Source organism: Pseudonaja textilis, chromosome 14 (genome assembly GCF_049901715.1).
Source record: "Pseudonaja textilis isolate UNSWEBS1 chromosome 14, rPseTex1.2, whole genome shotgun sequence".
NCBI lineage: Eukaryota > Metazoa > Chordata > Lepidosauria > Squamata > Elapidae > Pseudonaja > Pseudonaja textilis.
In genome coordinates this window covers 15,356,211-15,381,972 of record NC_142003.1, presented here as the reverse complement: position 1 = coordinate 15,381,972, position 25,762 = coordinate 15,356,211, and the positions used below count along the sequence as shown (strand labels likewise).

Genomic DNA, 25,762 nt, shown 5'->3' with positions numbered 1-25,762 from the left:
CAGATGGGTTTGAAGTCCTGGAAGGCTGACCACATGGAGTTGAGAGTGAGGGGTATTTATACCTTCTCTTGGGCCTTGCCCTTGAGCTTCCTGTTCCTGTGCAAGAAATATATTCTATTGGCTGCTGTCAGACTCCCAAGGGCCTATGCAAGGGTCATAGCTAACTTTTTAGGTTGTCTGAATTAAGTTTGATTGAAGCCTGGACTCTGGGAGATGATGTAATGAGGAGGCTTGTGTCCTGAAAGGGTGTTGAGCCATTCCTATTATGTCTTAATGGTTTTCCTGGTTTGGATCTTGAGTGAGGGCTGATCCTACCATTCTGCCCAATTCTGCATTTGTTCAAATTATCCTGTCTTGAATGGATGATCAAATCTGCATTTCTAAAAGTTGGCCTCAGTTTAGTACCTGGTTGGGGGCAGGAAATTGTGGCTCTGAGTTTCTGTTTCCTTTAAGATTTCTATTTCTCCTTTAGAGGAAATATAATATTCTGCCCTTTTAAATTTTTCTCAGCCTATTTCATTCTTCTAGGAGAGGGGTGGGTGCTCTTTCTACATGACCAATAAAAGCAAGTATACTAAGCAAAATTAAAATAAGATAACGAATTCTTGTCATTTCCTCACAAATATATAAATATGTAAAGTTCTGTAGAACCATCACTATGTTCATATTCATTCCTCTTCTAGAAAATAGATTAGATAGATTTTTATTTTTATTTTATTTTTGGTGTGGAACACAAACAAGGCTGCCCTGAAATTCCTTTCGTGCAGAGAAATAGTTTTTCAGACTGTTGTTGTTATTATTGTTATGTCTCCCACAGGGCACTTTCAAACAAAGATCATATAAAATAAAATAAAAATGAGCAATGTACTGTGCACAAAACAAAAAACAAAACATTATAGAACAATGAAATACACATGAATAGCAAACGTGGCTCTTACACAGAGGGTTCTTCCTTGTTCTTTCTCAGCTGCCTCACAGCTGCAATTTCAGAGGGTTAAGAAATTTACAGATTAATAGAGTTGGGAGGGACCTTGTAGGTCATCTAGTCCAACCCCCGCCCAAGCAGGAGACCCTACACCATTTCTGACAGAGGGCAGTCCAGTCTCTTCTTGAAAGCTTCCAGGGATGAAGCTCCCACAACTTCTGAAGGCAACTTCTGTTCCATTGGTTGATTGTTCTGTCAGAAAGTTTCTCCTTATTTCCAGGTTGAATCTCTCCTTGATCAGCTTCCATCCATTGTTCCTTGTCTGGCCTTCGGGTGCCTTGAAAAGCAGCTTGACCCCTTCCTCTCTGTGGCTGCCCCTCAGATATTGAAAGATGGCTATCCTGTCTCCCCTGGTTCTTCTCTTCATTAGACTAGCCCTACCCAGTTCCTGCAACCTTTCATCGTATGTTTTAGCCTCCAGTCCCCTCATCATCCTGGTTGCTCTTCTCTGCACTCTTTCTAGATTCTCAACAACTTTTTTATAGTGCAGTGACCAAAACTGGATGCGGTACTCTAGGTGTGGTCTTACTAAGGCTTTATAGAGCGGTATTAGTACCTCACTTGATCTTGATTAATGCAGCTCTCTTAATGCAGTTTAGGATATTAGAAGAGCATGCATTCACAAGTACAGATTCGTGTTTCATTGTTGGTTCAGTGCCATTCTCAGTTTGGGAACCTGGAGTCAAAGTGCTGTTGCTCCTAATGCTTGATTGTTTTACATTAGTATTTTTTCAACCTTGTCCACTTGAAGATGTCTTCAATGAACATGTATGAAAACAAGAAAATACTAGATAAAAATGCATACATGGTTGGAAAAGATGATTAGGCAGCATATAGATTTAAAGCCAGAAATATTTTTGATAGGTATATTTTTGATACCAGAAAGTTATGATAAAGGGGTTAGAAGGCAGTACTGCAGGCTAACTCACTGCTCATTCCAGGAGTTCGAGCCAGCTGAAGGTTGACTTGACCTTCTGTCCTTCCAAGGTCGGTAAAATGAGGACCCAGATTATCAGGGGTGGGATTCTACCGGTTCAGACCGGTTCAGTAGAACTGGTTGTTATGATTCTGCAGTTTGGAGAACCGGCAAATCACACCACTGACTGGCCTGGCCCCTTCCCTCCCTACACTGGTGGGATTCAAAAGAATTTACTACCAGTTCTGGACATGGCTTGGTGGGTGTGGCAGGAGGGGAGATACTGTAAAATCCCCCTTCCCTCCCCACCCCACTGACCTGCTTTCCAGCTCCGTTCTCCTGTGCAGGGCAACTAAAGAAGACCCAGCTGATCAGCTAGGACTCAATGGGAGGCAGAGAAGAGATGGGGTTGGCAGGACCAGTCAGGGTGGGATCGGCCGGTTCTCCCAACTACTCAAAGTTTCCACTACTGGTTCTCCAGGACTGGTCAGAACCTGCTGAATGGATCCATCTTCATCTTTCTTTCTCTCTCTATCTTGATCGTTCTTTTTCTCTCATGATCTATCTTTGTCTGTCTGTCTCTCTCTCTCTCTCCACCACAACCCAGAGTTTGATCCTGACTGGCTCAAAGTTGACTCAGCCTTCCAGCCTTCCATCAGTAAAATGAGGACCCGGATTGTTGGGAGCAAGAGGCTGAGTCTTTCAACTGCTTAGAGAGGGCTGTAAAGTGGTATATAACTCTAAGTGCTATTGCTAAGTGCCAAATATGTCGCTTGGGAGGTCATATGGACCAGACGGCCTTTGAGATCCCTTTCAATCCTCTTGATTCTCCGTTCTACAAATAAACTTCATTATTCTTTCGTGTGCCTTGGCCCCTTTTAAAGCACTCCAAACTGATAGACATCCCTGCATTCTGTGGCCCAAAGTTTAACGAGGTTCTATGTCAAGAAATATCTCTTTTATCATTTCTGAATCTTGCACCATTCACAACTGAGGCCAATTGTTCCGAGATGAGTGGGTTGCTTTATCCGCTTTCGGCTGGTCCTGCGTCATTTTGTACAACCCAGTTGTGTGTTTCTTTCCCTTTTCTAAGCAGGAAAACACCAAAATAGTGCATCCTTTCCTCAGAGAATTGTTCTCATTTGTTGACACTGCCTTTCCCTGGACCTTTTCTTACATGATAGGCTATGTTTTCACTTCCTTTTCTAACATGCTTTGTGGTTGTCGTTGTTGTTTCACATTATCAAACACAGGCTGGACGCATATAATAATTCTCCTACTCTCAATAGTGGGAGAATATTAGTGAATGATGTCACTAAAACTCCTCTTGTCCCACTTTTCAAATGCTCTAAAAGCAGAGGTCCCCAACCCCCCAGGCTGTGGCCCCTTGGGAATCACAGCTCCCTTTGGGCAATTCTGCCGACTGCCAGCAGTTCAATCCTGGCCAGCTCAAGGTTGACCTCCTTCCATCCTTCCAAGGTCAGTAAAATGAGGACCCAGATTGTTTGGGGGTAACATGCTGACTCTGACCACTTAGAGAGGGCTGGAAAGAACCGTGAAGTGGTACATAAGTCTAAGTGCTAGTGCTAATGCTATTGTTAGTACAAGCCAACTTAAGGGTCCTTCACAACTCAAGTGTACTTGACAATTTGATTGGAAGATGCAAGCGGGAGTACAGGAAAAAAAACCCATTAGACCGAAGAAGTGATTAACAAGTAACAACCGATTTTATACCGGGGAATCACAGTTACACATCTTGAAAGGTTAAAGAAAACATGTGGCATAAAAATGTACAACAGGCCATTAGGAATGTTTATACTGTGTATAACTAAAGAGCAAACCCCACGCTTTTCTTGCACTGATGATGTTACCTAGTTGGGTAATGTGATGTCTGCAAGTAAACAACCAAGCTCAGAAAGCATCACAATTTTGATTCCCTCTGCAGGGAGTAAGAAGAGAACGTTCACGCAAGCTTTGCCTTGTTTCTCCATTAACTTTATAATATTAAGTGATTTTTTATTATTATTATTATTATTATTATTATTATTATTATTATTATTATTATTATTATTATATTGTGCCTATATGACCATCAAGCGACTCTGAGTGGTTTACAATATGATAAAAAAAGTAATATAAACAGTTAAAATGAGAGATATTAAAAGATTAAGTATTAAAATTAAAACATTTACAATAACAACAAACCAAATACGATGATCTGAGCATGGAACCTCTATCCACTTGGGGAAAAAATGGAATGAGAAGGCACAGCCAGGCCAAACACATAAAGGTATTGATTTCTCTCTTTTTTTCTCTTTTTTTTCCTTTGTCAAAGATGTACAAGATAACAAGTGTAGGTATGAACATAAACATGAACAAAGGGAATAAATACAGATAAATGGGGACAGTAAGACAGGGATGGTAGGCACGCTGGTGCACTTATGCACGCCCCCTTTAAGGACCTCTTAAGAATGGGGTGAGATCCACAATAGACAGTTTGAGGTTGAAACTGCGAGGGGTTGAGGCTGTGACAATGGAGTCAGGTAGGGCGTTCCAGGCATTGACCACTCTGTTGCTGAAGTCGTATTTTCTGCAATCGAGTTGTGGGATCTGTTTCACTTGAGTTCGTATAGGTTATTTGCCCGTGTATTACTGTGATTGAAGCTGAAGAAGTCATTGACAGGCAAGACGTTATAGCAGACAATTTTGTGTACTATGCTTAGATCGGACCGCAGGCAGTGCAGTTCCAGATTGTCCAGGCCCAAAATCCCAAGCCTGGAGGCATAAGGAATTCTATTGTGAGCGGAGGAGTGGACTACTTTTCTCGAGAAATACCTCTGAACCCGCTCAATTGTGTTAATGTCCGATATACAGTGCCAATTCCAGGTGAGCTGTATTCGAGAATTGGTCTAGCAAAGGTTTTGTAGATGATACATTATAATTTACAAAGGGAATCACACCCATCAGACCTTGTTTGAGTTAGAGGACTGGAAACCCGTTAGAGTTCTACTTTAACCTACTTTTTCCAGCGCAGACATCAAATTCAAGACCTTAACTCCAGCTTTTTAACCTTTTCCCCTTCCACAGGCTTTTATTTCTGAGCTATTCAGTTCTCATTCTGGGCACTAGATGTCAGCAAAGACCAGAGTTTTCCCATGCAATCGTTTATTTCCTCTGAAATTAAGCCATTCCATCGCTTTGGAGTGTCCTTTCAGGATTATTTCTTTAAAGGAAATATCAGAACTTTCTCATACGTACATACATATTACCCTCAAGAGGAGAGGTAGGTGACAAACTAAAGTATCGAATTTGCCCAAACTGCAGATGGAACCTGAATTTTTAAAAAGTTAAAGAACTAATCTAGTTTTGTTTCTGTTTGGAAATTGCTTCTGGGCTTTACGCTCGAAAGAGGGAGAAAACAAAAATAAAACTTCCACTGTAGGTTTTGATGATTAGATTAACTCTATTGTTACAGAAATGGCTAGTGCTTACTAAATATGTACAGCAAAAAGTTGAAGGTTGCAACTGTATTTTGTATTTTATGACGCTGAAAAAAGTTGGAAGTCACGGCTTTTTTTCCCTTCTTCCTTTACCTTTCCCTTCTTTCCCTTTTCCCTATTCCTTATTATCTTCTTTCACTTCTTTTCACTCCCTTCTTTCACTTTTCCCTATTCCTTATTATCTTTGCTATCATTTGTTTTGTTTATATTATAATAAACTTTAATAATAATAAAAAGAATTTGCCAAAATTGCAATAGTTCTGATTTTTGCAGACAGCTTCTTTATGAATGTTCTGTGATGGCACAATCCAGGAGAAGATCCACCCATCCATCCATCCAATTTATATGCTATCCGTTTTGCCATCAAATGATTGGAATTTGCTGCCATTACATGCAAGAAAATGATTGGCTGGATATGCAGTTTATCTAATTGCTAAACTGAGCTGTTTGGTGGGTTTATACAACAGAGTGTATCATAACTAAATAGATTAGATTTCAGATTAGATGAACAGAGTTGGAAGGGACCTTGTAGGTCATCTAGTCGAACCCCTTCCACCCAAGCAGACCCTACACCATTTCTGACAAATGACAGTCCAGTCTCTTCTTGAAAGCTTCCAGGGATGAAGCTTCCACAACTTCTGAAGGCAACTTCTATTCCACGAGTTGATTGTTCTCCCTGTCAGAAAAATTCTCCTTATTTCCAGGTTGAATCTCTCCTGAATCAGTTTCCATCCATTGTTCCTTGTCTGGCCTTTAGGTGCCTTGGAGAATAGCTTGACCCCCTCATCCTCTCTGTGGCAGCCCCTCAAATATTGGAAGACTGCTCTCGTGGCTCCCCTGGCCCTTCTCTTCACTGGACTAGCCCTGCCCAGTTCCTGTAACCGTTCTTCATATGTTTTAGCCTCCAGTCGCCTAATAATCTTGGTTGCTCTTCTCTGCACTTTTTCTAGAGTCTCAACATTTTTTTATACTGTGAAAACCAAAACTGGATGCAGTACTCTAGGTCTTACTACCTCAATTGATCTTGAATTAAGCAGACTTGGCATTTGAACTTCATGCTAAGCACACACACACACACACACACACACACACACCCCACACACCAGAATTGCCACTAATCACTAAGATCACCACTAACCAAGATCTGCATATTGCACAAATACAGCCTACTGATTTCCACACTAACAACCATTGCAGCATCCCTGTGCCCACAGATCAAAATCCAAGCACTTGGCAACTGACATGCATTTATGATGGCTGCACTGTCCTGGGGTCATGTGATCACCATTTGCAACTTCCCAGACGGCTTCCAACAAGCAAACTCAATGGGGAAATTGAATATATATGTCTCTCTCTCTCTCTCTCTCTCTCTCTCTCTCTCTCTCTCTCTCTCTCTCTCATTAAATCTGTGGACTGAATACTGCCAATATTTTCTTCTGACAGTGCAGAAACAACTACAGAATTTGTCCAGAATCTAAACTCCTGATAATCTGAGGACCTCAGATTTTTGTTTCATTTTCTCTCCTTTAAAATTGAAAGGAGGAAGTAAAGAAGGAGATTTCTAAGTAGCCCTTAGAAAAATTATCTACTGAAACTTCAGAAGTTAGAATGGTGGATGGACAAGGTTTCCAAAATGGGCCTGATTTAACCCTGATCTGCCAATCGAACTGGGAGCACCGAAGTTATAGTGAATAATTTTAAAGGGGGGAAGGATAAATTAGACAAAATATTTTGTGTTCATTTGTTCAAGGAGGCATTGGGTTTTTCATGAGATGCAGTAGTTGAAGATACAGATGTTTTTTATTTGCTTATTTTACATGGACTCACAATTCTGCACGAACCCAAAGTTTGAGTTTCTGATTTTAGTTTCGGCTGAAAATTCTCAGCAACGAGAAGCAGTGACAAAAGCCCCTGGAGTGTGACTTCAACTTAGCTCAAAGCAGCGATGAGAAAAGAGACAGAGGCCGGGGATGGAAAGAGCGGTGAAGAGGACCATCTCCAACACCCTCAAATGAAATTGTCCCACCGTCGTTTCTGGCCCACCATCTTGGCCATGAGAATGAAGGCCAACCCGGTGAGAAGCTCAGCGCCGATGGAGACCCAGGCAAAGACCAAAGACCAGCCAAACTGGATGTTGAGGTTCTCCATGAGCTTCCTCCTCCCCTGGAAAGACGCAACGTGCTTGAAGAGGGCAGCAGAATAAGCGATGTAGATGCTGACCCCAAGGAGGGTAGCAAGAGCTAAAAGAGGACACAAATAAGGTCATTGAAAACTCTCTCCATAAGGGTCTGGAAACAAGTCACCCTGGCCAACCTGCCACGGGACAATCCACGTGGGATAAGGATCTGAAAAAAATAACATTTAACCCAGCACAGGACTTGTGCAAAATGGTCTGGTTGAGATCAGCCTATGTGGGATTGATTGGAGTAGATTGTAGGGGTGATACTGAAATACTGTATAATTTCATCATATTTTATTTATCTACATATTAAATTATTGTATTTTATTCTGATTTCATTTTAAATCGTGTTTTATCCAATTCCTTTTTAAATTGTTTTTATCAGATTTTAGTAATAATTGCACTTTGATATGGCCCAAGGACTAATCAATAAAGTAAACTTAAACACATGGGAAAAACAACGTGATAAATGTTATCTGCCTCTATTTCTTCTACATTATTTCTAGTTTTGTCAATAGAAATAATGCTGAAGAAACAGTGGCGGATCATATTTATCACACTGAGTTATCCCGCGTGAAATTGTCCCACCACAAGTTGTCTCAGGATGAGTTGGCCACAATGAGTTGTCCAATGGCAAGATGACCATGGTGAGTTGCCCCATTCCACTCTATAAACCACCATGCAGATTCTGAAGACTAGAAGGGATTTGGTCATTGTAGCCGTGAGTGCATGAATACAGATAGTCCTCGCTTACCAACTGCTTGAAGTTATGACGGCTCCAGCTCTCCCTGAAGGTTTAATTCTGGAGTGCAGATGATGGCACTTACACACACCTGTGGTATGGAATGGGACAACTTGGCGTAGACAACTCACCATGGCCAGCTTGCCACAGGCAACACACTGTGGGACAACTCACTGCAGGACAATTCAACCATTCAATTTCGGTATTTACAATAATTTAAAAACGTGTTTTAAATTTGTCATTCACATTTCATTCTGTCCCTCCTTTTGCACCCTTTCTTTAATGATTCTCTTCCAGCATTTATTTGATATTAGTGTAACTCTTCTCCTGCGGTAAGTTGGCTGTGGCAATATAGCCATGGCGAGTTGGCTGTGCCGAGTTGTCCTAGACCCTCTGTGGTCATATGACCGCATTTTAGGCACTTGGCAACAGCCAGTTGAGCATTCCACAGCCACAGGGTACTATTTATGACTTTCTTACCAGAAATCGGCCTTTTCAATTTCCAGTAAAAAAGCATTGATAGGAATGAATTGACTCACTTACCTGTAGGACTGATGACATACGATGAACATTTGTATTTTTTGTATTGGTTTTATATATTTCATATGATCAAGAGCATTCTAAGGAAATCACTAAGATTAAAAAGCAGAGATTTTTGTGAGTTCACCCAAGCTTCTGTCTTTTAATCAAATGTGTTCAGCCAAGAAAAGGTCCTATCAGACTCTGGATTTCTTCCCCTGGAAAAATCCATCCCATTTTTCTGCCCACAGACTTGATTGAGAAATTTGAAGAGACATCTGAGTGGCCAGCTGACTCTAAGTCAGCTCCAGATGTTATTTTTTGGACTCTCAAATCATAGAACATAGAAATGTAGAATAAGAGGGTTGGAAGGAAATTTGGAGATCTTCTCGTCCAATCCTCTGGTCAAGCAGGGAGACCCTATTTTACTCTGAACAAAAGGCTATCCAGACTCTTCTTGAAAACCTCCAGTGATGGAACACCCACAACTTCTGAAGTCAAACTGTTCCATTGATTAAATTGTTGACACTGTCGGGAAATTTCTCCTTCATTCTAGGCTGGCTCTCCCTGGAATGACCTTCCACCCATTACTTTTTATAATGCTCAGGTGCTTTGGAAAATAAGGCTACTCAAGTATCATAAGATTACAATCATGTCACCCCTAATTCTTTTCTTTGTTAGACTAGACATACCTAGTTCAGTGGTGGGATTCAAAAATGTTTACTACTGGTTCTGTGGCTTGGTGGGCGTGGCTTGGTGGGTGTGGCAGAGGAAGGATACTGCCAAATCCCATTCTCTCCCCTCCCCACTAGCCTGTTTTCCAAATCCGTTCTCCTGGGCAGGGCAACCAAAGGAGACCCAGCCAATCAGCTGGGCCTTGGGAGGCAGAGAACAGTTGGGGTTAGGGCCAGTCAGAGGTGGTATTTGCTCATTCTCCGAACTACTCAAAATTTCTGCTACCGGTTCTCCAGAACTGGTCAGAACCTGCTGAATACCACCTCTGACCTAGTTCCCTCAATTGTTCATCATATGCTTTAGCCTTCAGACCTCTTATCATTTGAGGTGCTCCTCTCTGTACTCTGTCTAGGGTCTCGACATCTTTTTCATATCATGGTGATCAGAACTGGATGCCGTGTGGTCTCACCATGCAGTATAAAGTGGTACTAACAATTCACATGATATCACTTCATGTTAAGGACCACATACCTCCTAGAAGATAGAGCACCCCGGTGCACAGCAGAAGGCAGAAGGCTTGGGTGAAGATGCTAAGGACACCTGCCATTCCTCCAAAGACTATGATGATGAGACTTAGAGGCAACAGGACCACAAATGCCCCGTGAAGGTCTGGAAGGAGAGAGAGGGAGAGAGGCAATCACTTCAACTTAGCTCAAAGCAGTGATGAGAGAAGAGACAGAGGCCAGGGTTGGAAATTGCAGTGAAGAGGAGCATCTCTGAAGCTCCCTGTTTTAAACACAACCATTATCTCACAGAATGCAGAGTAGAATGATTTCTGTCCTACTACCTAATCTACCGGTAGTTGAAATGTTAATTTATACTGCTAGTCCATGCATGACGTGCCACAACACTAAATAAATTGACGTTTAATACCACACCTGGCAAGGGGGTACCGTGACTGTCTCTTTCGCTGGGTGTGAATGGGTGTTGCAGACATGTCCCTGTGAACTAATTCTCTGATTTGGGGCAACTCAGCTAATGACCACAGGAAGAGAGGCATTCACATTTGTGGACAACTGCAAAACTCATCCGTGCTTCTCAGAACAGGTCTTCAACAACCAGCCAATTGACTGATGGCAGGAAGAACCTTTTCCGCAATGGCAGCCCAAATCTCAGGAGTGCAGGCCTCTTGGCCTCGAATACTGTTTAACTTCAGGATGCTGGGAGATTACTTATCCGCATAAATAAATAAATAGCCAGCTACGGTGTTGGCTGGGTCCTTTCCATCTGAGTAAATGTTGGGTTGCATTTCGCCAAGCACCTCGTGGAACAGCTGTTTTTGTTTGCAAAAGTTCTCCTCGCTGCACTGAGATAATCATTAACCATTAATGGATAAGCTGACATTCCTTGAACACTCCGGTGTCCTGGGAACCCTCCACATGAAGGCTTTTTATCACTGGCTTTGTTCCCATGCAACTGTTTTTCTATCTCTCTTTCTCCGAGCCAGCACCGCAGGACCATTGTCCTACCAGCTGCCCAAACAGAAGGTTGCTAGGTGCCTCTCCATGGCTTTGGGCTTCTCCTAGATGTGGTCTTCTAAGAGTGGTCAGGATTGATGCTTCCAGTTGCTTTATTTCCGTCTGCACCGTCCCCAACCAAGGTGGGGGAACCTAGGGCAGTTTCCTATTACCTCTGAACAGGAATGAAAATTGATATGTTCAAAATAATAGAATAACAGTTGGAAGGGACCTTGGAAGTAATCTAATTCAACCCTTTGCTCAAGCAGGAAACCTAAACCATTACAGACAAATAGTTGTTCAATCTCTTCTTTAAAATGTCCACTGTTGAAGAGTTCTGGAGAGAAGCTGTTCTACTGGTTAATTGTTCTCAATATTAGGAAATTTCTCCTTTATTCTAGGCTGCTTCTCTCCTTAATTAGTTTCCATCCATTGCTTCTTGTCCTACTTCAGGTGCTTTGGAGAATAGGTTGATCCCCTCCTTTGAGGAAGCCCCTTAGACATTGGAACATTGCTATCATGTCACTCCTTGTCCTTCTTTTCATTATAGACATACATTTTCCCAAAGACCCAGAAAGTACCACTAGAGAAGGAGGAATACAAGGTTCTCTTTGTATTACAAAGAATGAGGTACACCAATGTTCCTCACATGTGTAATCTCTGTTGTTTTGCCATGGGGTGGCCCCAAAGCCCAGAAAAATACCCAGTGTTCATTTATTTACAAGAAAAGAAGGGAGTTTTACTATGTTAACAAGAGCAAACTGATTCACGTCGGGTCCCTTTTACATTTCCAAAGCACAAGGTGTTGCCCAGAAGTATTTATCTCTCTCTATGTCTATCTCTGTCCTGCCTGTTTTCAAATTTTAAATGCTCACAATAAAACAAATGGAAGTTGTCTGGCTATAAAGAAAAGAATTTTACCGATTGATGAGCGGTTGGCCTACCAAAGTAGTCGTCTCGAGACTATATAACCTGGTCTGTGGCTGTTTGGGGAGTATTTCTATCACCTGCTTTCTGATTTTCCAAAAAACTATCTACCAGAATGATGCCACAACATAGGGGAAATTGAATGTGCTGTCTTATAGAAGAGACTTCCGTCTAGAGCCTGGTTTTTAAATTGTGCCAATATACTGTATATTTTGGAGGTTTCTACCTAAGAAGCTGTCTTGCTAATTAGGCAGTTGAAGGGTTTTTCCCCACAATTTTGAATGGGCTTGAGTCTCATAGTGAATAAATGTTATAACCACATCGTTCTTATTCAGTAAAAATTGCTGATCATCATCACGTCCCATTTTTAAAACTGATTTCCAACGGACATGTCTCCATGGAGAGCAGAGACAATGACTGCAGCAAAAACTTTTTTTAAAAAACCTGGTTCTTCAAAGTCTCTCTGGGTAAGAGAGAGGATAAAGGATTGCCCATATTTGTTCTAGACAATTCCTTATAAGGAGTCCACAGTGTCAGGTCTCCAAGTAACATATCCACAGCAACCAAAATACTGAGGCAGGTTGATTCCTCAAAGAATAAGTTTATTGGATATGTCATATTGGCACAGGCTGGTGAAAACCGACTCTGACTATTCACCTAATTCAAAATAAAAGTTTTTCACTTTCTCAAAACATTCAGCCACATGGTCCAATCAGGATGCTGTCCAGTTAGTCCTTGGTTCCCAAGAGAAAGTATTTTGTTTTGGCTACAACACCCCAACTATCTCTATTCCCGCCTCCCTGTCCGTCTTCTCCAATGTGTCAGCGTTGAAGTCTCAAAATGGCCTCCACCAGGCCAGATTCAGGGTTGGCACACGGGACAGCAGTCTGCGCAGGTTTGAGTGCCAGGAGACAAAGGAATCAACCATTAAGTTCACAACCAGGGAAAAAACTTTTAAAGGATCTTCAGTTCACTAATTGTTTGAAAGTTGCCTATTTAAACTGTCTTAAAGCTATTCAAAGGGACGCGGTGGCTCAATGGCTAAGATGCTGAGCTTGTCAATCAGAAAGGTCGCAGTTCGGCAGTTCGAATCCCTAGCGCCATGTAACGGAGTGAGCTCCCATTCCTTGTCCCAGCTTCTGCCAACCTAGCAATTCAAAAGAACATAAAAAATGCAAGTAGAAAAATAGGGACCACTTTGGTGGGAAGATAACAGTGTTCCATGTGCCTTCGGCATTTAGTCATGCCGGCCACATGACCACGGAGACATCTTCGGACAGCGCTGGCTCTTCGGCTTTGTAATGGAGATGAGCACCATCCCTACGGAGCTGGAAACAACTAGCATGTATGTGCGAGAGGAACCTTTATATTTTACCTTTAAGGCTATTCAGAATTTTTGTAACTTAAATCTTATTGATTTTATAAATAAATGTATTATTTATTTTTAAGTATAAACAAATAAATGTATTACTAAATAAATGTCAAAAAAAGTTTTTGAACTAAGAAAGTTATAAAAACTAATTAAGGGACCAAACAATATGGAAATATTTTACTATAAGATTTGTAACTAACTATATAAAATAAATGGCTTTTATTGGAACTAGGATTGTTTTGTTTGTTGTAAATCGTAACAGACATGATTAAACCCCATGATTAAAATTGGACATTAGAGGGGACTAAAGATTCAAGACAAAGAAAAAAAAACTTCCTTTGGTTTTGATTGGGATTGAGATTTTAAAAATGACACAAAACACTATAACATTTGAAATATTAAAAAGGTCTTCATAAAATGGAGCCAGAAATTAGCCACAACAACAGTATCAGTAACAATGTCCTCATCTATGGATGGACTAAGTTGAAAAGACATTAATGAAGGAATGATAGATGTGAAACAAGTCTTGCTTGATGAAGAAATAATACAATCAGAATGACTAGATTATACACTGCTCAAAAAAATAAAGGGAACACAAAAATAAGACATCCCAGATCTGAATTAATGAAATATTCTTATTAAATACTTTGTTCATTACATAGTTGAATGTGCTGACAACAAAATCACACAAAAATTATCAGTGGAAATCAAATTTAGCAACCCATGAAGGTCTGGATTTGGAGTTACACTCAAAATTAAAGTGGAAAAAAACACTACAGGCTGATCCAACTTTGATGTAATGTCATTAAAACAAGTCAAAATGAGGCTCAGTAGTGTGTGTGGCCTCCACGTGCCTGTATGACCACCCTACAACGTCTGGGCATGCTCCTGATGAGGTGGCAGATGGTCTCCTGAGGGATCTCCTCCCACACCTGGGCTAAAGCATCCCCCAACTCCTGGACAGTCTGTGGTGCAACCTGGTGTCAGTGGATGGAGCGAGACATGATGTCCCAGATGTGCTCAATTGGATTCAGGTCTCGGGAACGGGCAGGCCAGTCCATAGCATCAATGCCTTCGTCTTGCAGGAACTGCTGACACACTCCAGCCACATGAGGTCTAGCATTGTCATGCATTAGGAGGAACCCAGGGTCAACCACACCAGCATATGGTCTCACAAGGGGTCTGAGGATCTCATCTCGGTACCTAATGGCAGTCAGGCTACCTCTGGCGAGCACATGGAGGGCTGTACGGCCCCCTAAAGAAATGCCACCCCACACTATTACTGACCCACTGCCAAACCGGTCGTGCTGGAGGATGTTGCAGGCAGCAGAACATTTTTCACGGCATCTCCTGACCCTGTCACGTCTGTCACATGTGCTCAGTGTGAACCTGCTTTCATCTGTGAAGAGCACAGGGCGCCAGTGGAGAATGTGCCAATCTTGGTGTTCTCTGGCAAATGCCAAATGTCCTGCACGGTTTTGGGCTGTAAGCACAACCCTCACCTGTGGACGTTGGGCCCGCATACCACCTTCATGGAGTCTGTTTCTGACCATTTGAGCAGCCACATGCACATTTGTCGCCTGCTGGAGGTCATTTTACAGAGCTCTGGCAGTGCTCCTCCTGTCCCTCCTTGCACAAAGGCGGAGGTAGCGGTCCTGAAGCTGGGTTGTTGCCCTCCTACGGCCGGCTCCACGTCTCCTGATGTACTGGCCTGTCTCCTGGTAGCGCCTCCATGCTCTGGACACTACGCTGACAGACACAGCATACTTTCTTGCCACAGCTCGCATTGATGTGCCATCCTGGATGAGCTGCACTATCTGAGCCACTTGTGTGGATTGTAGACTCCGTCTCATGCTACCACTAGAGTGAAAGCACCACCAGCATTCAAAAGTGACCAAACCATCAGCCAGAAAGCATAGGAACTAAGAGGTGGTCTGTGGTCACCACCTGCAGAACCACTCCTTTATTGGGGACGTCTTGCTAACTGCCTCTGCTTTCCACCTGTTGTCTATTCCATTTGCACAACAGCATGTGAAATTGATTGTCAATCAGTGTTGCTACCTAAGCGGACAGTTTGATTTCACAGAAGTGTGATTGACTTGGAGTTAAATTGTGTTGTTTAGGTGTTCCCTTTATTTTTTTGAGCAGTGTATATTTTTTAAAGTGTGATTCGTCTTTCTCAAGTCTGAATCATTATCACTTCACTTCAAGGCAGTCATACAACAACTTTATGTCAAGAGCTGTCTTGTTTGCCAATTAGCTTCCAGGTGCAATTCAAGGTGCTGATTGTTGCCATATTATAAAACCCTTTGGGATTCCAGACCTTTTTCTGAGGGGCTGCATAATCTACCCATCCAACCAGATTAAATGGGGTCAACTCCTTCCAGGTTCTATCCCAGAAAACTTCCAGCAGCTTCATCTCCCCTTCTAATGTCAGTAATATCTGGCCTCTGCCAGACAGCTTCTCGCAAGCAAGATTAATAGTTCTATCACAAATTGGAATGCTACCGTTTCATTTAACGGTTGTTATTATTATATCTGCCAATTTCAGCATGAAGAAGGCTCTGTCTGGCCTTTCCTGATCTTGCAAAATGAAGTTAAGATCAGCCTGAGTGTTAGCCAAATATGACTTCCTTTCCTCAGGCATACTTTCCAATGAAACAGACCAAGATAGGAAAAGCTATCAGAGTGCCCCGGACTACAGACTAGATTGGGAAAGGGAAAAATCCCAGAAGGTCACAGTGGGAAATCACTTCTTTTGGGGGGCCAGGAAAACTATATGAACATTTAGTCACCAATAACTGAATTTGACCTGAATCTGACCTGAATCTGACCTGAATCTTCTACCTTTACTTCATTCAGAAAACAACAACAACAATACATTCACCCCTTTGTTGGTATCAATGGAATCCCTTCTAAAAACTGCCAAATTATTATTTGGGGTAGTTCTTGTCTCAACCCCAAACTGAAATACAGATGGTGTGAATAATGGCTGTTCATCATAGATCCATTGCCTTCACAGGTTTCTGATCAATACCAAAGACCAAGGAGCTCTGGACCATAATCCTAAATGGGTAAATGAAGAAATGTAATGTAATTCTCCCAGAAGTTACCAAAACCCCAATATTGTGACTGAGTCTACCTTTTCACCTTGCTAATATACCTTCAGCCCAAGTATCTAATTTCATAAAGCCCTGGTCATGGAGAATAAATGTTTCATTTTAATAAATTGGAAGGTATCATAGACTTCCTCCATATTACAATGTGTGCCGCCCTTTCAGTTCATTCATTTGAAGAAGTCTTTGGAGAACTATAAAACCCTAGCATTGCAAAAAAAAAATATATTTCCAATGAATAAAACACTGGAGTCGGAGGGCAGTGTTAGTAGATAACACTGACTTCCCTGTATGGCAATTGTTGTCAGGAAATACAACTTAGAAGCTACTTACACAGAACATTCTTACGTGAAGTTGTCATGTTTGCGGTTTTAGATTTGAACGGGTTTACCATAGGGAGGCATGTTCTATTAACTGCAAGAAAAGAGGAAACCATCAGACCTGCTCAAGCAACAGTTTTGGTCAACCATTTCCCATCTGGCACCACCGCTTAATCAACTTAAGCTTCGAGTTGATTAACCTAGCAATTGAAACAGAAGGCATTAAATGCAGCCCTAGCCACCCAAATGTTCTCTACCTCATTATTAGAATATTGTTAGCATGTTGTATGGATACATATTGTCCAAAGTTCTTGCATTTGGTCAGGGCAATTATATAAAAACCTAGCTGGAATATTTTTGAGAAATAGCATAGTTGAAATCCTGCTGATCTGAACAAGAACTATATGCTCTTTGTCTCTATAATAATAATAAAAACAATTATATAGAAAGAAAGAAAGAAAGAAAGAAAGAAAGAAAGAAAGAAAGAAAGAAAGAAAGAAAGAAAGAAAGAAAGAAAGAAAGAAAGAAAGAAAAGACAGACAGACATATTTTCAGAGACTCTAGGTAATTATATAGTTCATATATATGGGCTGTAAAGTATAGATTTATACTTTTCTCATTCATAGTTTTTCAAAGTGTCCCAGGTTTTTTTTTAAAGGGGGACTTTTCAAAGTTCTCCACTGAATATGTGAAAACAATGGATGTCTAAAAGTTCACAATCCTCTTTGGGTGGTTTAATTTCTTCCAATGTCCTTGGAAGAAATTTCTACCTGGAATCTCCTCTAGGGATTTGCAGAGATGATTACACCAGGCAAGGCGAGAAAGGCAATGAAAGGCACACATTTCCTAGCCACCTTTGTCATTATAGAGGCACCCATTCACCACAACCCCACCTTGGACAAATTGTCCAAAATTCTCTTCCCCTTCCAGACAACTTCCATGCCAACTTCTCTTTCATCAGACTAAGTCGAAGGGTGGGAGTAGGGAGAACTGTACGGCATTATTTTTGTTCTTCTAAACCCTGACAATATTAGGAAGGTGATGTGTTCAGATAAATCTTGTCTGAAACGAAAGTGTAGTCGTGGAACCTGGTGACTGTTAGGATAAGGGAACAAAATAGAGGGTGAGAAACTTATGCAATTTCAGGAGAGTTCACACGTTTGTGTACCCCTGTGACAAAATGAGACCGAAGGTTTTTAAAGCATTCTCCTTATCAAAATAAACAAATCATCTCCTTTAACATTAAAAGTATCCATCAATCACATCGTTGGACCACTTGGGAGTCTAGCCTTGGGAAAGGGTCATTCAGTTAAGCCAATTAAATATGCCGATTGCTTGCAAAACAAAAACAAAAACCCACCAACTTCTCAGGGAAACCCCGGATGTACTTACATTGGCAAGTCCTCCAGAGTCCTCTATGGGACTTCAGGCTACCTGTATAGTTGGTCAACTCCTCCAACCCTGAAGCATCAATTTGGTACCAAAAGTCTGTGGCCAGGGCAGCCACCAGGAAGGTGAAACTTAAAACCGCCGTCAAGACTGCAAACACAGAAACTCTGTTCAGCGTAACTTTCATGGTGAACGGCTGCTGTCTGCGTCGGCCCTTGAGATTGGACGATGTTCTCTACTGGCCCTTAAGAGTAAAAGGAACAGAACTGTTGTGGAAACCTCTTGCAAGCCCACCTTCTGGAGTTTCCCTGGATGTCCGATGTTCCTGTTTGCAGCGTTTCCTTAAATTTTACCAATGTTGTAATCCTACTGATAGTTTGATCATCTGCTGGAAGGTACAGTCGTGGATGTAAATTGAATTCTGCCCCTTTTCTTTATTTACTCTTCTCTTTGTGGTAGCTGATGCCCAGTTACTTTGGGAAAGGGGGAGGTGTTGACCAGCAGCAGTCCCTCACATTTCATCCAGTTGTCATGCGATTAAGTAAATACGTAAGATACTCAGCGCTAACATTTCCTCTTTGTTGAAATGCCAAACAGTTCCCTAGTAGACCTCAGGTCTTCCATTTTCCCCAAACATGGTGACATTGGAGGAAACCCAGAGGAGACTAGTAATTCTCAGCGCCATGAACAGGTCTTTAGGTGTGAATCGCTTGGGTCTTTGAATGTTGAAAGAGTGGGACTTCCCCAGAAAATCCTGTTGTTTTTGTTTTTAACTCTATGGGGCAATTAAAGAATCCAGTAATTGTCCTCCCTCGTACAATCTTCACCATATATGCTCAATGGTAATTCTTTTTTTTATTACCAGTATTATTATTATTTATGTATACATTTTCTCTTTACATACATAAGTGCTTTGTGGACATTGTGTTGTCTGGGTTAATTTGCTTACATAATGCTATTTTTCCAGTTCCTAGTTTCTGCCTCTGTTGTCTAACCATTTGTAAAACAAGTCCCATGTCCGAAAATAGTCTGTGCCTTCTTTTTCTATTATCTTCAGTGTCAGTCTGTTCATTTCTGCACAGTTTAATATTTTTGGATTATTGCTTCTTCTGTAGGTGTTTCCTCATTTTCCCAGCACTGTGCAAATGCAATTCTTGCTGCTGTCAAGACATGTAATATTAAATATACGTTCCCTTCTTTATATTTTTCTGGCATTATGCTTAACAGAAATAATACCTCTTTGGGATAATACTTATAACTATCCACTTGTGTTCACAAAAAGCCAACCCCATACATTTTGTGCATTCCAAGCAAGTGGTATGCAATTCCAATTCTCTAAAGAAAAATAGCCACCATGGATGCTAATTGCATACATGAGTCAGTCTTCAGAGTTCAATTAGCTTCATTAAAAGGTCAATGGATTCAAGCTGCTTCTATTGACTTCATCATCTTTGAGCTATGGAGATTACATTGGGATGGCTTCCTAATCTTTTGTTTTATTTTCTCTCTTCTTTTAGAACATGCTGGAAGGTGGTTGAGCTTCTGCTAAATTTTTTGTGACTATGTCTACAACTTGGTTGGTAGAAGAAAGCTTAATCTGGTAGAATCTTAGAATGACCATCTATTTTAATTCCTTGCAATATATGAAGCAAAAACGTCTTTCTGAATGGCCCAGAACTATAGACAGGAGTTGTGCTTGATCCTTTAAGGAGAGGAAAAAAAATATACTAACCGATAGTTCATTTGGGAACAATTTTCTAATTTATTATCTAAAAATGATATTTGCATGGAATTCATATAGCACCAACATTTCAAAAGTCCATTTGCTAATATTTTGAGGAACAAAGAAGTGGCCAGTCTGTGAGATTTAGACTCTGGGCAACCAGTTTCCAGCACTTTCTCATTTTGTAAACTATGAGTTATTCTTCCCACCCATCGTCTTCAAGGAAAACTATTCCTGATATTACTTTTATATGCTTAGCTATAAAAGGTTCTGTTGGACTTACTGGAGTCTTTCAGATCTGGAGAATGCACAATGCACAATGAAAGGAAGGATAAATAAACACTTTTTGAAACCATATGATGTTCACTTCATTGAATAAGCCATAACTCCATTTTGGATCCTGGCAAATTGGCAGCTGTTTATTTATATTCACTATTTCTATACCAACACAGCTACATATCTCTAGGTAGTTCACAACAGAATCATAAAATAACTACAACAAACATAAATATGGTAATAATAATGCTCTTTGTTAGACTAGATATATCTGTTTTCCTTGGACATTCATTATATGGTTAGCCTACCCCCTTATAATCTCTGCTGCTCTTCTCTGTACACTTTCTAGAATATCTCAATATGTTTTTTTTCAATCATGGTGACTAGAACCAGATGTAATGTTCAACAACACCAACAAATTTCATTCATGTAACTCTATTAACAAGAGTTCTAAGAGACAAGCACTGCTTATAGAGAGTGCAGAGAACAGCAACCAGGAGGATTAGGGAACTGGAGACTAAAACATACGAAGAACGGTTACAGGAACTGGGCCTGGCTAGTCTCTGGGAAGAGAAGGACCAGGGGAGACAGGATAGCAGTCTTCCAATATTTGAAGGGCTGTCACAGAGTGGAGGAGGGGGCCAAGCTGTTTTCCAAGGCACCTGAGGGCCAGACAAGGAATAATGGATGGAAACTGAACAAGGAGAGATTCAGCCTGGAAATAAAGAGAAACTTTCTGACAGGGGGAACAATCAACCCATGGAACAGAAGTTGCCCTCAGAAGTTGTGGGAGCTTCATCACTTGAGACTTTCAAGAAGAGACTGGACTGCCATTTGTCAGAAATGGTGTAGGGTCTCCCATTTGGGCGGAGGGGTTGGACTAGATCAGCAGTCGCCAACTGGTGGGCAGTGAGAAAGTTTTGGTGGGCCGCTGAGAATTGTCACCCCCAGAGCACCCCATAAAGCAATTAATCCAGGCTGCACAGAAACACAAGGCTGCACCACCACAGGAACCCTTCCTGCCCACTCACTCCTTACCCAGCAAAGTTCCCTGCTAAATTGCTCTTTTTCCTTTTTCCAACCATCATCTGTTATGCTGTGCTGGGAGATTTAGATTAGCTAGGAAGCAGGAAATGGTTGGATTTCTTGGTTTCTAGCTAGTCTTTAGATCCTTGGCTCAGCACAGCCGAATCTCCCTTAGGACTGAAGGTTTGCTTGCAAGAAAATTCAGTGCAGGCACAGCAAGCAAATTTAAGAGATTGAGCTAGCCGAGGGCAGATAGATAGATCACTGAATAATTCTGTGAGCAACTCAATCTGCCTGCCTGCTTTGCCTGATTTTGGGTAAAAGTTGCTCTTTTTTATAAAAAAATTCAATATTTATATAAATATTTATAATATTTACATACAAGCCATGCCTAGCCAGTCATATGACCACCAAGCCACACCCACAAATTAGGCCACACCCACAAAACTGGTTAGTGGACCCTGGGATCTAAAATTATGAGTTTGGTGGTCCCTGAGGTCCAAAAGGTTGACGACCCCTGGACTAGATGATCTACATGGTCCCTTCCAACTCTGTTTATCTGTTATCTGCATTTGCAATCATGATAGCAACAAGTGTTACAAGTCACTTTCAGAAAAAAGGAGCTACTTGTTAAAAATAACCCCCACAAGAAATCAGAAAAGTAAAATAACACCACTTGCAGAAAGAAACAAAAACAGAGTAATCACGATTGAGTATCTATGTAAGATTAACTGTAACCCAACTCCATGCTCTTGGTGGTCTTTATTAATAAAACGAATACTGATAGTCCTCATACTTTGAACTGTTCAAAGTTATGATTTATGACCAGGTTTCAAGGTTTCAATATCGCCTCCCCCATTGGCCATATTATTGCATTTTGCATGCTCAGTAACCAACATTTATGGCCATTTGCAATGTGGATTCACTTAACAACTGCCACAAAAAAGGTCATAAAAATGGGTCCGACTACATGGTGACCCAGTTAAGAGTCCAAAGTTGAGGATTAACTGTAAACTAGCTAAATCCAGAGGTTCTAGATGCTGTACAACAAGAGTATAAAGGAGAATATAATAACAATGAATACTGCAAGTGACAAATAAGTTAATTATCAAAGATCTTGCAGAAAAATCAGTTTTTTTTTTATTCAAATACCAGATCAATTTGAATTGGGATGCTTTATCAAATGGTTTTGCAATATTGAAGGATTATGTAAAGAAGACATTACATACAAGCAGTTCAAAAATAAAACAGCCAGCACAAGTACAATTTATCTCGAGATAAGGAGAAAATTAAATATAATCAGTCAGTACAATATTCTAGCACTCTAATCAAATAGAAAAAACATAGAACAACCAGGAAGGTAGGTGAAACAGAAATGCAGCTTAATAAAAGATTAGAAAATGAAAAGATCAGAATGATAGGTTTACAAAAGAGATGAGAACATTTACGTGCAGGGCAGGATCAGACCAAGGCCTTTTTTTAAATCCAATCTCTTGGTTCCACAGAAGATAACAATTCTGCCTGCAGTGTGCTAGAAATTGACTGTGTTTTCGTCTGTGATCTGGACTACCTATAAGCCTTATTATCATAGAAAATAGAATATAGGTGGGCAATTAATTTCCAAGAGGCGAAACAACTGTTGTGGGCCAAATCAATAGGGCCGCTGTCACAAGCCAGATGAGGACAGGCAAAGGGTGAGATGTGAATGCCCAGGTCTGATATGGAATCATAGGACTGGAAGGGACCTCAGAGATCTTCTAGTTTAACCCCCTGATGAAAGCAGGAGAGTTACACCAGCCCAAACAAATGGATGTCTAGTCTATTTTTGAAAACCTCCAGTAATGGAGTACCCACAAGTCCAGGGGGCAAGCTATTCCACTGATTAATTGTTCTCGCTATCAGAAAATTTCTCCTAGATTTGATCTCATTTTAATGATGTTCCACCTGCTATTTCTTGTTCTGCTCTCTGGTGCTTTGGAGAATAAATCAATCCCCTCTTCTCTCTGATAACCCCACAAGTAGTGGAAGACAGTTTTCATAACCCCACCCCCAGTGGTGGGATTCAACCAGTTCGCACCAGTTTGGGAGAACCGGTTGTTAGCTTTCTGAGCAGTTTGGTGAACTGGTTGTTGGAAGAAATCATTAGGGCAGAGAACCGGTTGTTAAATTATTTGAATCCCACCACTGTCCCCCCCACCCTACCCCATGTCAAACTAAATCACTTTCAAATCATAAGGGATGCCTCTTTTAGGCAGAATACATTACCCAGATATGAACCTTTAACACTTTTCTAATATCTACCATAATACACGTTTCCCCTCAAAATAGGTTTATATCATCATCTACCGCAGAATATGGGGAATTTCTTTAAAAAGTCTTGCAACTTTGCAAAAGCACATCTCCAGCACCGGCTTTTGTGAGCCACAGCGCAGCTCATAATTTGAGGAAACCACATAATAAATAGCATGGCATCTTATTAAATACATAATTTTTAAGATTCCCTCCGGCTTTTTGGTTATTTTTCAGGATTTCTTCTGCAAGTCAGGACAAAGTACTCTATGTGGCTGGTTCAGAGCGTATTAAATTACAATACAGTTGATAAGCTTCTTTCTATATACGTTGTGTGGTGTGTTCCCTCTGCTATTCTAACAGGACTAGCTGGGCCTATTCAGTAAATTATTTATTTTTTGATTTTGATTTGTCAATCGCTTACAAGATAATAGGTATAAGTATATACATAGTTATAAATACATGAAATGGGTACATATAAGAAAAATAAAAGAAACAATAGGACAGGGACAGTAGGCACGATTGGTGCGCTTATGCATGCCCCCTGCAGACCTCTTAGGAAAGGGGTGAGGTCAATAGTAGACAGTCTAAGGTTAAAGTTTTTGGGGTTTGGGGAAGAAACCACAGAGTCAGGTAGAGTATTCCAGACATTGACCCCTCTGTTGCTGAAGTCGTATTTCCTGCAATCAAGTTTGGTGCGGTTTACCTTGAGTTTGTATCTATTGTGTGCTCTTGTGTTGTTATGGTTGAAGCTGAAGTATTCACTGACAGGTAAGTAATTGCAATGTATGATTTTATATACCATACTTAGATCAGACCGAACACAGCGTAATTCAAGGTTTTCTGGGTCTAGAATTTCAAGTCTGGTGGCATAAGGTATTCTACAACGAGTAGAGGAGTGGAGAACTCTTCTTGTGAAATATTTCTGGACTTTCTCAACTGTGCTAATATCAGATATGTAATGTGGGTTCCAGACTGATGAGCTGTATTCAAGTATTGGTCTAGCAAATGTTTTGTATGCTCTAGTTAGTAGTGTGATATTACCAGAGAAAAAGCTACGTAGGATTAGGTTAACAACTCTTAATGCCTTTTTGACTATGTAGTTACAGTGGGCTCTAGCACTTTTAGATCATTAGAGATGAGTATTCCAAGGTCCTTTACAGAGCTTGGATCATCAAGAAGGTCTTGACTATTCAGCTTGCATTTTATTTTCTGATTATTATTATTTTTGCCAATACGTAAGACAGAGCATTTATTTGTTGAGATCTGAAGTTGCCATTTTTTTTTTACCATTCTGATATATAGTCAAGATCTTTTTGAAAGGTAACAATATTGTCTGTGGTATTGAATAGCTTTACATCATCAGCGAAGAGAACACAGTTGCTCTTAAAATGATCACAGAGGTCATTTATGTAGAGTATGAAGAGAGTTGGTCCTAGAACACTGTCTTGGGAGACACCACTATTGACAGGTACAGAATTTGATAGTACACTCCCAATTTTGACCATTTGTTGTCTGTTTGACAGGAATGCTTCTATCCAGTTAAGCAGTTGTCCAGAGATACCATAAGATTTTAGTTTTAGGAGTAGTTTGTCGTGTACCACTGAATCAAAGGCTTTACAGAAGTCTATGTAGATTGCATCTATTGTTTTGCCCTGATTGAGTTGTGTAGTCCATAAGTTTTTGCAATATAAAAGTTGCAGATTACAGGATAGTTTTTTTCTGAAACCAAATTGTTTATTAGAGAGTAGGTTGTTTGTCTCTAAGTGGAGGATAATGGATTGGTTAATAATTGATTCCATGACTTTATAGGTGACGCAGCATAAGGAGATCGGTCTGTAATTTTCAACTAGGCTGGTGTCTCCCTTTTTGAAGATGGGGATGACCGTGGCTTGTGACCATAGGTTGGGCAAGGAGCTGGTCCTGAAAGATTTTTCAAAGATTATGCTTAGAGGTTCTGCAATGGCAGTGGATAGCTTTTTTAAGAAGTAGGCACATATTCCGTCCAGTCCAATAGATAGAGGTGGTTTTAGATTGTGTAGTGCTTTTCCAACATTGTCTTCTGTAGGATCAATATGTATTAGATCATTGTCGTTTTCTGTGGTTCGGCTAGGAAATACTGGGCATGATCCATTGATGTTTACGAATACTGAGCCAAAGAATGTGTTAAAGAAGATTGGCTTTAATGGTGTCATCGTTGTAGTTTAGTTAGCCATAGAATTATGTATTGTGAAATTTTTTAACAAAATAACAGAGTTGTAAGGGACCTTGAAGGTCTTCTAGTCCAACAA

The 25,762-nt window shown here is 40.7% G+C and overlaps 1 protein-coding gene across 1 annotated transcript; it reads right to left on the bottom strand.

Moving 5' to 3' along the window:
• Positions 1-7,402: 7,402 nt before the first annotated feature.
• Positions 7,403-18,344, bottom strand: TMEM114 (transmembrane protein 114). Its single transcript, XM_026703978.2, has 4 exons — positions 18,161-18,344; positions 16,782-16,862; positions 10,048-10,185; positions 7,403-7,641 (listed from the first exon to the last, which is right to left on the bottom strand). The coding sequence occupies exons 1-4, from the start codon at positions 18,342-18,344 to the stop codon at positions 7,409-7,411; spliced, it is 636 nt and encodes a 211-aa protein (XP_026559763.1). The 3' UTR covers positions 7,403-7,408.
• Between the last annotated feature and the right edge of the window lie 7,418 nt (positions 18,345-25,762).

Bases quoted from the DNA above. Each gene is read 5' to 3' on its own strand.
- TMEM114 (XM_026703978.2), bottom strand. From the start codon at position 18,344: ATGAAAGTTACGCTGAACAGAGTTTCTGTGTTTGCAGTCTTGACGGCG. The intron at 16,863-18,160 runs GTAAGTACATCC...CTTTTCTTGCAG, and splicing joins ACTCTGGAGGACTTGCCAAT to TTAATAGAACATGCCTCCCT. The intron at 10,186-16,781 runs GTAAGTAGCTTC...CTCTCCTTCCAG, and splicing joins TTCACGTAAGAATGTTCTGT to ACCTTCACGGGGCATTTGTG.